The sequence below is a fragment of the Grammomys surdaster genome, unplaced genomic scaffold (genome assembly GCF_004785775.1).
Source record: "Grammomys surdaster isolate TR1022 unplaced genomic scaffold, NIH_TR_1.0 136, whole genome shotgun sequence".
NCBI lineage: Eukaryota > Metazoa > Chordata > Mammalia > Rodentia > Muridae > Grammomys > Grammomys surdaster.
Genome location: NW_021604594.1, coordinates 15,254,155 through 15,272,872, shown reverse-complemented (window position 1 = coordinate 15,272,872; position 18,718 = coordinate 15,254,155). Strand labels below are relative to the sequence as shown.

The 18,718-nt window shown below is 39.5% G+C and overlaps 1 protein-coding gene across 1 annotated transcript; it reads left to right on the top strand.

Moving 5' to 3' along the window:
• Positions 1–7,143: 7,143 nt before the first annotated feature.
• On the top strand, positions 7,144–14,271 carry G6pc2 (glucose-6-phosphatase catalytic subunit 2). The gene is made up of 5 exons (XM_028762855.1): positions 7,144–7,361; positions 7,881–7,990; positions 10,041–10,152; positions 12,997–13,112; positions 13,760–14,271. The coding sequence occupies exons 1-5, from the start codon at positions 7,144–7,146 to the stop codon at positions 14,269–14,271; spliced, it is 1,068 nt and encodes a 355-aa protein (XP_028618688.1).
• Positions 14,272–18,718: the final 4,447 nt, after the last annotated feature.

The following is an 18,718-nucleotide window of genomic DNA, read 5'->3' as shown; positions in this document are numbered from 1 at the left end:
AGGAAAAACATATTACATCTTCTAGACTGGAGGTGTTTGTATGGAGCAGTTTGAGGAAGCCTTGCTCAGTGGATTAGTCGGGGTTCTCCAGAGGAATAGAACCAACAGAATACAAATACAATCATCAAAGTGAATGAATTTATTGCCTCCTGGCATCATGTCAAACACCTGTAATCTAGCACTTAGGAGGCAGAGGCAAGGGGATCTTTGTGAGTTCAAGTCCAGCCTGGTCTATATAATGTGTTCCAGGTTAGCCAGTATTACCTAGTGAGACCCTGCCTCAACACACACACACACACACACACACACACACACACACACACACACAACTTCACTAGACTTTGTCATCTTCTGTGTTAAAAAATAGATAAAAGGAAGAATTTTCTGAGCCCTTCGGCATGATAATTTGATGAAGTCATAAAGAATTCTTCCATACAAAAGAAACACTGAAAATTATAAAAATAACAGTCATTTCAGGGTACTTAGAATTGAATGAAAAGCTCACAACAAACTTTATTCTTCTGGGGGCAAGGAGATTTCCTAAAAACAATATGCTGCTCGAAGTAAGCTAGATACAAAGGAATATATATTATGTGATTGTGCAGTGCCAGGGAAATGTTAGTGATCCCCCCGCAAAAGCAGACAGGAGCCGGTCTGATGTAATTCACAGCAGGGTCTTATTTTATTCGAGCTAGATTCCATCCCCCCTCCCCAACCAATGCATCACCATCACACAGGACAGTTTTGGTGGTGGGGGAGCCCCGAATGTCTATGGGGCAAGACCTTATAGTAAGCAAGCAAGTGGTGGGGGGGGTGAGTATGCAAGCATCTAATTAGAAAGTTACTGTGGCCTTTAACAGCTGATGCTGGGAGTAATATCAAAAACTTAATTTCTGCTCCCCTCTGCATTGGTGGTCATTAGGCAGGGATGGGCTTGTAACCTGGGGGTACAGGTTTGTTAGGGGAATAACCTAGAGACACTGGTCTTGTTGGGGATTAGCCTAGAGACTGGAGTTAGGCTTGGGTTTTGTTGGGGGATAACTTGGAAACTAATGCTAGATACCAGCCTGTTAGTTTACCTGAGTTCAAACTTAGGTCAGGTTCTCTAGAATGGAGTCTGAACTTAAAACATTCGTACTTATAGAGAATTATCAGAAAAATGAAGATCTACACAGAAGACAGTTGGGTAGTTGTGGGGGACCAGGAGCAGCAGCTACTGTCAAAGGACACATAGAAGCCTGCTAGGTGACAGGTATGCTGTAAATCTAGGTTATATGATTGATTACAACTCTATAAATTTACTAAAAACCATTGAATCGTGTATTGAAGACAATTACACTAGAAAGTTACTCAATAAAGTTGTAAAACATAAAAAAGAAATTTAAAAAAAAATGATGAACATTATCAGAGTGTCAGAGGGAGGAAAGACAGGGCCTTTCTCAATACTCGGAAAAATGTTCAGTGCCAAAAGGAAAACACTCAGTTTTTGGAAATTGTGGTAAACTATGTGTAACATACTATTTTATAACCTTAACTTCTTTTATGCATGCACTGATACCGTACTAACTGTTGTCATCATTGCTGTTATTCATACCTTACAACTGCTTTCCTCTGCAAAACTCAAACTCCAAGTCACTGAACAGTACATCCCATTCTCCTTCCCTGGGCACTGGCAGCCACTCTTCTGCTTTCTCTGAGAAGTTGATTGCTAGTCAGGCATAATGGGTTGCATCTGTTCATAGGGCCCAGTATGAGGAAGACAGAGGCAGGATTGCTGTGAGTTTGATGCCACAATGTGATCCTGTCTCCTGGAAGAGGAGGAAGAGAAGAATTGCCTTAACTCAGAGCGGAATTCAGAGGTAGAGTGCCTAATGTGTGAGTGAGGTCATAGCTTCTATCTACTACTGCAACGAAATTGATCATCCTGGGTGAAAGTGTTTAATTGTCTCATCAATGTAAAAAGCGGCCATTTGAAGCCAGGCAGGGTGGTTCTTAGCTTTAACTCTAGAAGAAGGAGCATCCTGAGGTTGAGGCTGGCATGGGCCCTAATGAGCTCTAGGCCAATCTGAGCTATAGTATAAGATTGGTCTTAATGAAGGAGAGGAAGGAAGGAAAGAAGAAATCTAGAGGTTTAATTTTACAGCTTTTAAATGTAATACAGTAATTAATTAATGCAAATATGTTAGCACAATAGTATTATTGCTACCGCATTCTGAAATGCCTTTGCCCTATCCACGCTGCATTTGCATTTATAATTATTTACATATGGAAGCCCAGTCACAGTGCTGTGTCTTCCACAAAACTCCCTAAGCTCCATGTCACAGACTGAAAGTTATTATCTGCGCTTGTTCTATTCCATCCTCTCTGTGTTCAAGCCTAGGGGCACAGCACTGTTAATTATGCAACTATCTCACATCCTCTACTACACTGCGACTCTTACTGTATGATCTCCCTCTGTCCTACCCAGCACAGGTAAAAATCAAAACCTTCTACCAGTGCTTCCCAAAGCTAAGGCTCATTACCCAATAATATTACCATCGTCTGGGAGTTCAGTAGACATGTAAACTTGAAGGCCCTGCTGGATTCCAACTAAATCTAAGACTCTGGAAACAAGTTCCTGGGAATCTTCATTTTAACATGGCCACCAGGTGAGCAGGATGCAAACTAAACTTGTAGACTACTGTGTTACACAGAGTAAGTGCTCCCTTGGCCATCTGTAACATGAATTCAGCCACATAACGCCTTAGCTCCACCAAGAAAAACATGACTGGAACAAGTCCATGGGCAGCTCTCCTAGTGAGAAACCTGTGATCCAAGCACCAGCTTATGGATCTGTATAGGTCATGATCATTTCTAGGGACGAGTTCATAATGAGACTAATGGAAGGGGTCCCTGAAATCTGTGGCAAGATAATTTATAATAGTGTCATTACAGAATGCCAGTATTCCTGGGATGTGAGCCAGAATGGAGGTAAAGTAATTATTTTCTAAAACTCACTACAGCTTAAACTCTAGAGTCTGAAATAAATCCACTTATACTGCAAGGTGACACCGGAGAGTTCTCAAATATGATTTATTTTAGAAAAGGCAGATAAGTTTGTTAGAAGGATAATGGCCATGAAGACATTAAAGATCTATTTTTGTTTGCTGCCAAGATATTAGCAGTACTAGCCAAAGCTAAACTAATGTCTAAATGGTGTTGAACTGTAGCAGGCACTATAAGTCAGAAACAAATAGTTTATTTTATAATAAAACTATACCTTGTGGTCTTAAAATATTTGCTGTGGCAAAACATCCTGAAAGAATTCTGTGGCCTCCATGTTGTATTCTAAAACAAGCAGGATTTACTTAAAACCCAGGGAAAGTTTAAATAAACCATAATAACATTCTGGAGAGAACAGAAAGTAATCAATTACTAGAGCAAACATCTAAACAGGGCAACAGTACAGGATTTTGAGACTGGCTACATTAGTGAAGAAAACAAACACACACAGTCATTAAGAGTAAGGAAATCATTACCACCAGCCAGTCATGCTGGGAGAATGGAGTACTGAAGCTGTCTCCAAGGAAATGGAGAAAGCAGGGATCCTGAGAGTAACACATGAACAGTCCAGGGGATGCCCATGAACTTCATGTTGTACTTAATTTGCTTGGATCAGAGGTTCCACTGATAATCTTTGAAAGCTGTGACCTTCAAACAAATGTACATATGGATAAACATTTTGCCTGCGATTTTGGGGAGTTTGGTAACCTCTAAATAAATTGCAGATGAAGAGTTGCCTAGTGACTGAAAAAATTTGGCGAAGATTGGACCCAAACCACGTACTAAGAAAGATTTTCCCCACACACACAAAAATGCTTTTCTGTCATAGCAGAACTCTGGTGGTTGGAAGCTTGGAAAAGTCAGAGACACATCCTACAGCAAGAAGAGAATGGACTGATGCTCAAAGTCCTTGACTGTGGGCTTTTGCATACACTTTGCTTTGTGTAGGAGAGTTTTGCATTTGTATGTATGTAGCTGGTATGCGTGTCACAGTGAGAGGAGTCACGTCTCTCCTTCTGCCATGTGGGTTCCTGAGCTTGAATTCAGGTTGCCAGGCCTGGCAGCTAGTGTTCATAGTTGTTGAGCTATCTCATAGGCCTTGGCTTGATTTCTAAATACAATATCGAACAATTCATGTTTGTGTGGCTGCCTTTGCTCCTTGGATGAAAAATATAAAGATAATGACTGATTTGAAGACCCAGAAAATGCCATATGTGGTGGGGTATACCTGTAATCCCAGAATTGGAGATTGAGGGTCAACCTAGATCACGTGAGACTCTATCTCAAATAACAGTAACAGCGGCAGACAGATAATTAAACGACAATTAGTGTGAAAAAGGAGTGAGATAGAAGGGAGAAAAAAGGTGGGAAGAAAATAAGAGAAACACAAAGATGGGAAAGGAAAGAAGGAACTAGACTAGGATAGGGACAGGGTCAGAGGGGACACCAGGTAGAGACACACAGAGAAGGTGGCAGACATCCACAGGCCAAGGAGGGGCCACAGAGGAAACTAGAACCATGTTGACACCCTCATCATAGACTTCTACTTCCTGTGATTAAAAGAAAATAAATGTATGCTATTTTAGCCTCCCAGTCTGACAGTCTCATCGTAGCCTTAGCAAAGGAATATGATGCCCTAGAAAGAATGTCCCAAAGTGATGAGAAAGTGCACTGAGCCAAGACATGAAAAGACTTAGCAAACGATAATGGAATAAGAAGATCTAGCAGATTGTATTAAAGGAAGAGGGACATTGAGATCCTTTTTGCTTCAGTTAATTATCCTATAATCTACAGAACTGGAGTCCTCTGAGATACAGTCTGTCTAAATTAACTCCCTAAGATGAAAAGCCACTGTGCAGTCAGCGTCATCACAGTCCATAGACTCCAAAACCTTGAGTGAGCACGAACTTTAATTTTTAATTGTAAGACACAAATGTATTTGATATCATTTACACCCTGATTTAAGGACAAGACACTTCTGAAGAAAATGAATATCGTGAATTATGTAGCTCAAACGCTTCTTAGAAAAAGAATAAAAGGAAGTTATGTCCTTCCTCATGGCTCATTAAAGAAATTATGGAAATTAGAGAACCTGAATATGCAAAGCAAAAAAGCCTGAAGCGTAGACTTCTGTTGGTCAAGGCAGATGCCACATGTGCCTTGTTTTAGCTCAGTCTCTCTAAGCCTGGATTCTACACTGAGGAATCACTTGGAATATTTTTATATGACCAATGCCCAGATCCCCACCGCCAAGAATTCAGTTGATCTGGGACAATGAGACAAGGTCATTGCCCATGGTAGCCTTAGGTGGTTAACCGACAGTTAAGAACAGTTCTACTAAATCCATGTATCTTAGAAACAGGGCAATTTCCCCCCATTTACTCCTTATCAAAAGAACTATGCTGACTGTAAAGTGCCCTGAGACATTTTAGTGGCCAGTCAATCCATTTGTTCCGGGAGAAGCAACAGAAATCAGCAAAGCACAGTTAAGAACTGCATGCCCATAACACTGATGCTGTAGAAACAGTGGTTCACAACCTGTGGGTCGCAACCCCTTTGGGGCGGGTGGTGGTGGTGGTGGTGGTGGTGGTGGTGGTCACATATCAGATACTTACATGCTGATTCAAAACAGTAGCAAAATTACAGTTTTGAAGTAGCAACTAAATAATTTTATGGTTGGGCATCACCACAACATGAGGAACTGTATTAAGGGAGTCACAGCATTTAGGAACATTGAGAACCACTGCTGTAGAATCATGGGACAACTCTAGAAGAGCTTTATAGTGACAGCCGTAGCCAATGAAGACCATTTCTAGTAAGAGAGGCTGTGATTAGCAAAGACAAGTATCTGGATGGAGGGATGAGAAGCGCATCATAGCTGTACCTTCAGCATGTGGAGGGCTTGAGTCCACTCCTCACCAACGTTGCAACCAAGCAGCTTCTCACGCTGACTGGGGCCCCTATGTCTCTATGTCGTACCCTCTTCACCCCAATCTACATGCTTGTTTGGGTGCTTCTCACTTACTTCTTATGAACAGTCACCAACAAATCAAATGGTTGGAAATTCCTGATTGGTGGGAAGCCCTTTGTAATTGATATCTATCTTTATCACAAGTGCAGTTTTTCCAAACGTCTCAGCTGTATTCTCTTGTCAGTTAAAAATAGTATAGAGCCAGGAAGATGGCTCACTCTGTGGTAAAAGTGCTTGCTCCACAAGTTAAATAACCTGGGTTCACTCCCTGGAGTGACTCCTGAAGGTTGTCCTTTCACCCTCTACTGTACTATCTGTGTACCAGTAGATGCATACATACGTACATACATACATACATACATACATACATACATACATCATAATAATAATGACAATAATAATAATAGTTCAGTTTCAACACACTTCTATGATCCAAGTAAATCAAGAACATCTGCTCTTTTTTTTTGCCTTACAGTCAAAAACATAAACAACATGTTTGCACCCTGAGTTCATGCACTCCCTGTATCCTCTTCTTTGTCCATATGTATCCTGTCATTCTTTGATAGTGAAGATCTGTCAGACAATTTGTTTTTTTAAAACCTGTGATCAGAAATTAATCTGCCAAATGATACAAAATTTTCAAATAAAAAAATTCACTCTATTGTTTTCCTGAAAGACTCAGTAGAACAGTCAGAAAGCCACAGTCTCACTGAAATTAAAATTCAAGGCTTTGAGGCTTATTTGACATGGAATAATTATTTATGTAGTCTGCTAGCCAAGCATAGAGATTGCTAATGTCTGCCCTTGAGGGAAATGAACTGTGAGAAAAATGGCAAGCAAACACAATCCAACTGTTCATACAAAGGGAGGATGCAGAAGAAATCCACTGTGCTTCTCTCAAAGTTCCCCCCAAATTGCCCCAGATCAGCATGTACCGCACCTCTTTTCCACCAATTAAAGTCATAAGCATATGAACTTTTTAGGGGGTGGAGAACCATCATGCTTGCTCCACAGATGGTCAGCATCACATGTCCCAGTAATGGCTCAACGCATCACAAGGGTACCATATAAAGACAGCCAGACACAGAGCCCTGCAGCTCCACCTGCTTCATGCTTAGAACTGCATCAAGATGGATTTCCTTCATAGAAGCGGAGTGCTCATTATTCAGCATCTGCAGAAGGACTACCGGGCTTACTATGATTTTCTAAATTTTATGTCCAGTGTTGGAGACCCCCAAAATATCTTTTCTATTTACTTCCCACTTTGGTTTCAGTTGAATCAGACTGTTGGAACCAAGATGATATGGGTAGCAGTCATAGGGGACTGGTTCAATCTTATATTTAAATGGTAAGACTTCTGTTGTATTTTATCTTTTCTAAAATGTATTCTTAAATTTGTAATTTTAGCTTAATGATCAAGTTTTGGGTCCATATACTTTGACATAGAATGTCTTCCAAACAAACTGGTTACTTTGAAATACCAGATTCATAAGTAGAACTTACAAAAAGCATAGAAATACATACTTTGAATTATACATTATTTCACATATAACGCACATTCTATAATTAACCAAGAAGTTAGCAGTACAATAATGAGATTGATGATTCTAAGTTCCATTTTGATAGTTCCAATCTAAGTACCCACAGGACTCCACTGGTTATGGGAAATGAGTGTTCCCAGACCCTAGATACCACCATGCTCTCTCATGATGAGAGACCAGAACTCATGTTATTTAAGGGTGTTTTAATTATGAACTTTCCCCTTGACTCTTTAATTGAGGCATTTTTTTTTACAAGAATTGCAAGTCTCCACTTAATCAACTGTTGTATTTAAGTACATATGAAATTCATATTCCTTTATTCACAGGATTTTGTTTGGCCATCGTCCTTACTGGTGGATCCAAGAAACTGAGATTTACCCAAATCACTCAAGCCCATGTCTTGAGCAGTTTCCTACTACATGCGAAACAGGCCCAGGTAAGCAATTAAAGAAGCCTCACCTTACTGAAGTGAGCCCTTAGACATGCTTAGCATCCTATAATCGTATGATGTCTAGGATGTCAAGGAAAATGTCATATATGAGGATGCTTAAAATTTATTGTAAAAATTACTAATGAGGAAGGAAAGAAATTTTAGGAATTACCAAATTCTATATTGTTACTTGTGAAAGATTAGGTGGGAAACATACTTCCCAAATCATCATACCTGAGTATTTATTATTTTGGAGAGATATAATGGTTGGATATGAAGACAAATAAAAAATAAAAACCAATAAGCTAGAACAAATTCCCAAAGAACTACATTAAGATTCTAGAAACGTTGATCTGTCTGCTGCTCAGCCGCTTCCTGGCTATGGCTCTTTTGAGACGCTCACAAATAAGGAAGAGACAGATGTCTTATAAGAAAGATGAAGACATCCTTGCACTCCTGCTGCCAGGACACACGGCCACTAACATTTTTTTCTTTTTCACTCTTGATTGTGTATCCTGTTAGTAGAGTTTCCTAAGGCTCTTTTTATCTTACAAGGCCCTGTGTATTAAATATAACATGTATATTGTAGAAGTCAACTTTAAGAGAGTAAACAGTTTATGTATATTCATATACATGGGACAATGCATATTGCTTTAGCTTATTGAAAGAGTTGTCTTGTGCTACATCATAGTTGTAAAATTCATGCCATTAGACAGTCCTTTGAAACAAACCTTAAGTGGATGAGCTCCTAATGAATTTTCTGAATATCTTCCTTGGCTTCCCTAAAAGTATACGTACATCTTTCACAGCATTTGTAATACCACAGTTAATTCTTTAAATATCTGGCTGCTCAGACTGTATGTCCTATTAGCCGAGGATTAAATGTATTTCATATTTATATGAGATAAGTAGGTGGATGGATCAATGGATAACCTTGAGGTAGCTGAGATGTTCATTTGTTTTATCTTAAAACTTCCTAGTACCTATTCCATCTTGTGAGATGTTTTTTACAGGGTATGGGGTGAGAGAGAAAGAATTCCTACAGTGAATCTTATGTTTCACAAAAAAGGGACTGATCCTTTGTTTTCTAAGATAGTCTGATATTTAACCTGAGTGACTTTCTACTAGATGAAAAGTTATGTACCATGTCTAAGTAGTTGAAAATAAAACGAACAGTGTAGGAAAGGCATCGGTTCTGGCACTAGGAAAGGCCTGAGAGCAGGTGGGTTTTGTCAAGATTCACAGCCCCCTTTAGTGTCTTTGTAGATTGGATTCTCCATTGTTTGGCAAAGCTTCTCACTGCAGTAGCCACAATATGCATATTCTGGTTTCTGCATACACACAGCAGTTGTTTTTAAGTCAATCAGTAAACCACAGGCAGAACAATGACAGCCTGTCGGCTTAAGGAAAATACATTGATTCAAGATCCAGGATAAGTACTTTAATTTTCTTGTCAATTGAAAACAACATATGAAGAATTGAATACGATTGTGTTAGATTTGGGTGCAACTGCCCACATTCTTAAATCATTATACCGAATATGTTGATTTGCAGAATTCAATCAGCTTGAAACTCTGGAGAAGGGTGTGTGTGTGTTTCATATAGAAAGCATTTTCATTAAAGGAAGTTAGGTAGAATTATATAAAGTTATGGTTGATTATATACATTGTAGGTTCATGATAATCAGAACTTCTCGTGGCCCCATTATATCATGATGGAATTGTCTGGAGAAGTCACATTTTAACTCTAACCATTATTATCCATGTTATAAATGGTCGAGAGCGGGTCACTCTGGGGACCAAGAGGAAAAAATAGATATTTCTAGCAGTTTTTGCTCTGTTTCTTCCTGTTTTAAAAAAATGTTTTTGAAATGGTGAACTTGAGTCTCAAATTGACTCCAGTTTTTTTTTTATTTTGTATCTACTTCTATGCAGTACATATATAACCTATGGGCTTGTTTGTTTGTTTGTCATTTTCATGACAAATATACAATCCTAGTGTCTCTTCTGTGATCCTGATAATTAATCACCTTTTGAACAAATGATACTCATTACAGGAAGTCCGTCTGGCCACGCAATGGGTTCATCACGTGTCTGGTATGTCATGGTAGCAGCTGCCTTAAGCTACATTGTCAGCCGGATGGATGAGTCCTCTATCACTCTGCACAGGTCAGCTTGCTCCAACTTCTGAAGCATTGGCAAAACAGTATTGAATATGCAAGGTCGTTTGTAAACATTCATTTGAATACATTTTCAGTTTTTCAATGAAATGTGCTTATTCTCTTCTTTCATAGCCCATGTAGCAGAATGAGTGGAAAATGAATATTCTGCTTTAAGATAATGTTCTAATTAGCTCACAGCTATTACCACTTTTATAATTGAGTTGGAAATGTTTATCTGATTAATGACTTGCTAAATATGCCTTTGGGATTCCAAAATTCAATTATTATTTTGGTACCTCATAAACAAGTCATCGAGAGCTGCATAAGGAAACATTTTTGCATGCACGTTCTCCTGCCTTAAGATTAACTTAAATTTTTAAGGATCGTCGTAGCTCTTAAATGAGTCGATTTATTTAGTAAAATTATGCTTCCTACTTTGAACACCCAATGCTTTTAAGATCAGTAAAATATATTCTAGCTGTTAAAGTCTATGCAGTCTTTTTAATTAAAACATTCTAGAGGCAAAATTAAATTTGAGTGTTAGACCTACTGCCAACAGATTTCTTAATGTGTAGAAGCATGTAGAACTTTAAGATCACTCACTATTTGTAGAAATTGGGATTTTTCTTCTCTTCTTTTTATGAAATTCTTTGTAATTAAAGTATTCCCAAACACCACTTTGTCATAAAGTATAGGTTTTGTTTGTTTGTTTGTTTGTTTGTTTGTTTGTTTTTGGTTTTTTGAGACAGGGTTTCTCCTTGTAGCCCTGGCTGTCCTGGAACTCATTCTGTAGACCAGGCTGGCCTCGAACTCAGAAATTCGCCTGCCTCTGCCTTCCAAGTGCTGGGATTAAAGGCATGCACCACCACTGCCCAGCAAAGTACAGTTTTGATTAGAAGCAGAAACATGCAAAAAATATCTTATAAAAATATTAGAATCTGAGCAATTTTAAAAGAAAAATAAAGCTGTATTGTCAGGAATCCTCAAATGTTATGTTGTTGGCAAGCTGACTAAAATTTAGTTATTGAAAGAAATTTGTCAATTTTTTTCTTAAATATGGCATACAACCATACCAGCATATAAAATTTCTTTTAAAATAAAGAATAGAAAACACATTCTACTTTTTAAGAGTAGTCTTGAATAATGTAAGAACTAAGTCTGTGTGGGTCATGCTCCCCTCCAATTAACCATCTTAAAAATATTTTTATTTTAAAAAATATTCCTATTCCTTTTTAATGTTTACAATGGCAATACTTTCTTCATTTGTAAAAATTTAGAGAGTGGGGGCTGAAGAGATGGCTCAGTGGTTAAACGCACTTGCTGAATCTTGCAAGGGACCAAGGGTTCTGGGAAGGGTCCCAGAACCTACATGATGGCTCACAACCATTCACAAGAGCAATTCCAGGGAATCTGACATCCTCTTCTGTCCATCAAAGGCACACACACACACACACACACACACACACACAGTGTTTATACATACATGAAGGCAAACACTCACCCACATAAATTAAAAAATAAATGGGTGCCTACACTTTACTTTGGGGTTCACAAGCCCTTGTTAGTGCTTCTTCCATTTCCTACCTCTTGTCTGACAGACTCATCTCTTTTTAACCTTTGGTCTTGCTAAAACTAAATTTTGGTCTGATTGTCAACAATAAATGACCTGAGGATTCATGGCACTAAATACAGCTGGTTTTGTTGTTTTTGTTTTTGTTTTAACTGTTTGGATTTTAATATCTCACGTGTCTTTTGCACATTTCTACTTCTAATTGAATGTATGCAGTATATTTTCTTGTTCCACATTTTTTCTCTTTCATAAAATGATTCGAGCCGCTGAGAATCTGTGAAATCACAGACCATGAGGTGATGGGCTCAGTGGAATGTTCATGAGCTTTTCGCCTAAATGGAGGCTTGCCTCTCTTGTATTGTAGCAAACAAAGAGAAGCTGAGAATGGACAGCAGAGAGGATGCACAGATGATAAAACACAAAAGTCTGCATGGTCTATTCTTGATTTTTCTAATACTACTAATTCCCCTACACTTGAATTTCCCTCGTTCCTTTTTCCTTATTCAAAGGTTATCAAAATGCCTTCCTCTTTAAAAAAAATAATGTTTGTAATAATTCTTTGCAAATACAATGTACCATGGGGGCTTGGGTGATTTCATACAATGTATCTTAATACTAATCTCTTCTTCCTCAGCTTCTCCCAGATCCACCACAACCTCCTTACCAACCCAATTTTGGGTTTCTCCTCTGTTTCTGTTTCTGTCTTTGTCTTTATCGCTGTCTCTGTTTCACTGTCTCTCAGTCTCTGACTCTATCTCTGTCTTTTCCTCATTGTCTTTGTCTATGTTTGTCTCATTCCCTGTCTCACTGTCTCTCTCTGCCTCTGTCTCTCTGTCTCTGTCTCTCTCTCTGTCTCTCTGTCTGTCTCTGTCTCTCTCTCTCTCTCTGTGTGTGTGTGTGTGTGTGTGTGTGTCTTACTCTTAAAAACAAAACAAAAAACCTAACTCTTCCCCTCCCAGTGGCTATCAAATACCAAAAGCTCTTCTTCTGGGGAACTTAATGTTCACTCTCTCTGCTTTACAATGGGATTTTGACTAAACACTGTCCTTTTAAACTTTATTAATATCTTAGGAGCTAGCATTTTGGAATGTGAAGTCCCATGTAAAACCCATTGAATCCTATGAATCGTATGAAAGCATGTTCAAGGAGAAAGACTCTGGAATTGTGTTTCATCATACCTGGAAGACTCCCGTAGGGAGGAAGATCAGGTTTCACCCACCTACATTTATAGGTGTTATGAATTCTTCGCTATTCACACTCGTATCCATTCTTCCATCACAGACTGACCTGGTCCTTTCTTTGGAGTGTTTTCTGGTTGATTCAAATCAGCGTCTGCATCTCCAGAGTGTTCATAGCCACACATTTCCCCCATCAGGTCATTCTTGGAGTGATTGGTGGTAAATATGGCCTCTTATGTTCAGTTGTGCTACTTCACTTCGCTTTGTTTACCACATTGTAGCATCAGACTCTGGTCATCGGCTTTCTGGTTTCAGGGGTAGCTGAATCAAGCCACTAACATACATGCTACCATGGGGGCTTCAGTGATTTAATAAGACCTGTCTCATGAGCCTCTTCTCACATGCTGACACAGTCTCTCTCAGTGGTGTAAATGGAGAACTGCATGGGGAGATGGGCTTTTCTGAGGTATAACTGAAGTGAAGTGGTTCATCCCAACCATCATGTCAGACACTGTGCCTTCATCTTCTTTGAGGGACCTCATAAGGACCCTGAAACCCACCCAAGATACTCGGTTGGAGCTATGTTCTTATTGCATGGCTATGCATCTGGTGGCAGCTTTGTATTGCTTAGTGTTCTGCCTGCAAAATGAGTTGTCACTCAGTGCTTCTGACTTTCGACTGATCCTTCTTTGACCAATGTAAGTACTTGAAAGACTACGGGACTAATCTGTTTTCAGCTTATGTCTGCAAACACTTTAGTAAATTGTTAGAACCTGGCTGTCTGAAGCCCTCTGAAGTGCAGAGGGGAGGGATTCCTGAAGTCTTAGGGTCACAAGTTCATGTCAGTATCTCTTTCCAATCCCTAGGGATGCTAGTAGCAGAGGCCTTCGAACGAACTCCAGGAATCTACATGGCCAGCTTGAGTGTGTACCTGAAGACCAACGTCTTCCTCTTCCTGTTTGCTCTTGGCTTTTACCTGCTTCTCAGACTGCTCGGTATTGACCTGCTGTGGTCTGTGCCCATTGCCAAAAAGTGGTGTGCCAACCCAGACTGGATCCACATTGACAGCACGCCTTTTGCTGGACTTGTGAGAAACCTGGGGGTCCTCTTTGGCTTGGGTTTTGCCATCAACTCAGAAATGTTCCTTCTGAGCTCCCAGGGAGAAAATGACTCCGAGCTGAGCTTCCGCTTGCTCTGTGTTCTGACCTCACTGACCACAGTGCAACTTTATCGCTTCATCAAGATCCCGACTCACACGGAACCTTTATTTTATCTGTTGTCTTTCTGGAAAAGTGCATCCATCCCACTGACCGTGGTGGCTCTAATTCCCTACTGTGTACATATGTTAATGAGACCCAGTGAGAAGAAGATTAAGTGAGCTGCAGTGCCCTGTGCTCCCAGGATCACCCGATTTCTTGCATTCCTCAATAGAACCACAGCAGAGATTCTGGGAGCATCTTTACAGAGGTCACACCATGATGGCCAAAGGTCCTGCTTCACCCACAGACATAAGTTTAGCCTGCCTTCCAAGTGACATTTAAATTAACAGTGTTTAACTAGAAACATTTGCATCCATATTTTCTTGGCAAACCTGACAATATGGCAACATAGAGATGATACAGCCCAGTAAAGACAGTTGACAGCGGCTGGATGCTGACCGTTCCACTAAGCAGAAAGACTCCTTTTAATCATAGTATTTAGCACTCAACAGAACCCCCAGGGTCTGATGCTTCTATCATCTTAAAGCCTAGCTACTTCTGGCTCCTGTAGGCCTCTTAGAAGTGTCCATAGTCAAAACCCATCTTTACTGGAGCATTCACTGAGGTTTTATCTCATGTATCAGATAAGGAAATAGAGGTTTGTTCAGATCAAATAACTTGACTGTAATAATGCCAGGTTGGAACCAGAGTTGGAACCCAATGCTTCTGATACATATCTCTATAACAATGCTTTATTTCTTAATTTTTAGAGAGTTAAAAAAATCAGTAAGAACAAATGCATGTATTTAAAGTCTATGGTTGCCATCTAAGACACCTGTTTTTTTGTTTTGTTTTTTGTTTTTGTTTTTTCAGAAATGTCATTGAATATCACATTCTATTTGACTTATGTCCAGAGTACAGTGTCTTTTCCAGGCCAGCAATGGCTGTATATGTTTCAATAAACCCTGCTGAAAACAACCCACTGGATTACTATTCACCAGAAAAACCTCATCTCTTCACTGGGGCATCCCCATATTTTACTTTTTAGGAGTCAAATCTTTCAAAAATGAAGATAATAAAATTTTCTACCTCAGAAAAACTATTAAATACTTGTGCATCGGTTTGTTGGACTAATCTCTGTGCTTTACTTCAGAAAATTATTTATGGGCTATTAATATACACCAACTTCTCAGTGAGATTTTTTTCTTCCTCATTGAAATTCTAGACTCATTTGATAACTATGTCTTTCTGGTCAAGTTTGAAGATTGTGAGTCTAATTTTGCTACATGTCGATGGCCTGTGGTCTACTGCAATGTTGTTTGTAACTCTTCCCAAGAACGTTATTAATGAATTAGTTATTTTAGGTGATGATCTATTAAATAGGTCATCAATATGTATGAAAACATACCAGTTGAAGGGAAGGCTATTTGATAGTAGTCATGGAAAATAATATATCGAACAGCTGAACAGCTAATTTTTGGCAGCTCTCCAAGTATAATTATAGAAAATGAACTGTTACTTTTACAAGACACTTTAACTAGGGCTCTTTTTTTTTTTTAACAGGCAATGGATTCCTAAGCAAAACAGGGTAAAGGAAGCTTTTACTTCAGAATAAATTTATCTCATGTTGATTGGAGCACTGGAGCAAAAGAAATAGAACAGGATGGTTCTTGTTCCTTTCTTCAGTGCTCTTTGTCATTGTTCCCATAAGGCTACCGTAGTCCTCAGCGCATTGTGTTCTGTCTGTCCAGTCCCATCTGCAAATGTAAGAGGCCTGCTACCCTCTGAGCTGTTTTCAAAGTTTCCTGTAGAGTTAATAATGTTCATCTTGAATCCTCTATCCCAGTACATTCTGAGCCCGCTTAAGGGGACTGTGCCATCAATAGTCAGGGGATTCTGTTGCTGTGCCAGCTCTACCAACACTCCCTGTAGGTCCCCATAGAGGAGCTTTCTTCAGCTACTCTACACAGCTGTCTGTTAGATGACACGTGATCCTCAGAGGGGAAATGGGATGAGGCATGGCTTATTTTCAATAATTAATCTCCAACAACTCCACCCCTGTCTACCATGAAGCCTCAGAGTCCCCAGTGAGGAGATTTTTCTTTCTATTTAGTTGAAGTCTCCTGGAGGAATCCATATGGAGGCAATTTGCTTTTGTGATTGAAATTGCTTAGGCAGCAAGAGAAACAGCGCTATATGGCCTTGGAGAAAATGCCTGATTTTAATCATGATGGAGAAGACTTCGGCTTTCAATTTATTCACAAGAAATAAGCAAAACGAGCTCGTTTGACTTCCCATATCCATCTAGTCCATGCGTCTCCGCATCTGCATATTCAAGAGAAAAATGCCAATATCATGAGCTGTCAGGATGATAAAATTTAGACAAGTGGCTTGGGAAGCTGTCCCAATCAAACATGCATTTGAAAAGAAATTCGAGGAAATTTTTTATTGCTAAAACTAGCTACCAGGAAGACTGTTGAGTCACTTTCTTTGGGCAGCCTAGTGATCGAACTTCTCCCTTAGAAGGTTGACTTGGTGTTATCTCTGTGTGCTTGTCCCTACAACAGAGAACCTTGAAATGTTAAAAGACCTTCTTGAAATCTAAGAGCTTTGCTCTAAATATTACAGATCCAAAGTTTTAACATAAAATTTGAGATCAAATGGACACATACGCATATGAAAAACTCTTACTTAAAAAACATTTACAAAATTTTAATTCATTGAATATATTAAGACTACTTCCACAGCAATTTTTAATGAAACTCTTTAAAGTAATAAAGATACTTGCTGCTGTATTGATTATTAAGCTCTTAAAAGGCAGCTAGCTAGTACAACTAAAGAAGGCTATTATAAAATGTTATTTATTCTTAGTTTAAATACGTGTCCAGTGGCTACTAAACTGGGTTTTACAAGTACAACCTCACAGTGTTTTTTTTTTTTTCTTAAAAACAAAGCAAAACAAAATTTATATTGTCTCCTATTCCAAACTGTTGTGGGTGAGGCAGAGAGTCTGTAGCAGGTTAACTTTGGGCTCTACAGTATTTTCAAGAGATACCTCCATCAGTTCAGATCCCTTCTCCCCGACTCCATCCTGTGTGCTCTGGCCACCCTGGTCTCTCTGAACTCAGCTTTCTGCTCCAAATTAAGGAGTCTAAGTTCATCCTCCCTACACCATGTCTTGGGAATCTAACGGCAGCAAAACTGTGTGTTTTACCCACAATTCATGGTTATATTCAGGATAACTGGAAGACTTTCTGACCAAGTTTTCCTGCTTTTTCCTAGTTTAGCATATATGTTTGTCTGATACCAACACTTCTGTGGTCAGTCATTCAGAGACTAGTTACAAAAGCTCTCTAAGTATCCAGGTGCCCTGAAGACTTTGCCTTCACTGATGACTTTCATCTCTTTGTAAATCATAAATAGCTTTTTTTTGGATGAATACTTAAATCTAATGTTGCCTAGGAACTAGAAAGCCAGCCTTAACCTCCACCTTACCTTTAATGCATCATCTGATGATTCCCTCATGAAGGTCAGATTATGCTACTTTGTTAATATTTTAATGTTCTCTTCCTGTTTCTCTTAAAGGAACAGGAATGGCAGAAAGCTCTAGAAGCAAAACAACTCATGAGAAAATTCTAAAAATAAATGCTTCATTTTGGGCTCTGCAAAAGACAAATGCAGTTTATGTCGCATGTGAGGCTGGTTTGTGAAGAGTACTAATTACTGTCTTTGCTGTCCTTTGATGGAGATCACAATAATGATTTAGAAGAAACCATGTCTCATCTCTTCAGGCAGCAGAGAAATATCTCTAAAGTAGGGAGAAAACCCTTATAAGATTGAGGTTATAAAGGTTAGTGTGAAACCAATCAATTCTGTTGTTATGAATTCTTAACTGCTTAGGCTTTTTCTTTTTCCTCCAACATTTTGCCATGTGATCTCTGAAGAGAATCTGTCTTCTGTTCAAAGACTGTGTCACTTCCTCAGAGAGGCTGCCAGTACAGGTCAGGGAGAGGAATAAATGTGGCATCTGGGGTCCTGCTGGATTAGGTTTCTCGATCTTAGTTATTTTTCTCTTGCTGTGAAGAGACACCATGACCAAGACAACTTATAAAAGAAAACATTTTCATTTGGGGGCTCATAGTTCCAGAGGCTGAGAGTCTGTGGCCAACATAATGGGGAGCATGGTAGCAGGCAGACAGACGGTGATGCTGGAGCAGTAGCTGAGAAGTTCCATCTGATCCCACAGTCATGAGGTGGCGGACAAAGCAGAGACAGAGAGAGACAGGGGTGGGGGGAAGAACACTAACTGGGAATGGCATCGGCTTTGGACACTTCAAAGCTGACTCCCCCATCCCCACCTCCTGTAAATAATATACCTCCATTAAAGCCATACTCAACCTTCCTAAACAATCCCCCCAACTTTGGACCAAGCATTCAAAGTTGAGCCTATGGGGGTCATTCTCATCCAAACCTCCACGTTGATCTTACTCACTTCTCCCCCTAAACTCTTCCAGATCTACCCCACCTACCTTGACCTTCTGCCATGGCTTCCCTCAACAATCGACTGCAACCTGTAAGCCACTTAAATCCTCCCCCAACCCCAAGTTGGTTTTGATCAGTGGTTTA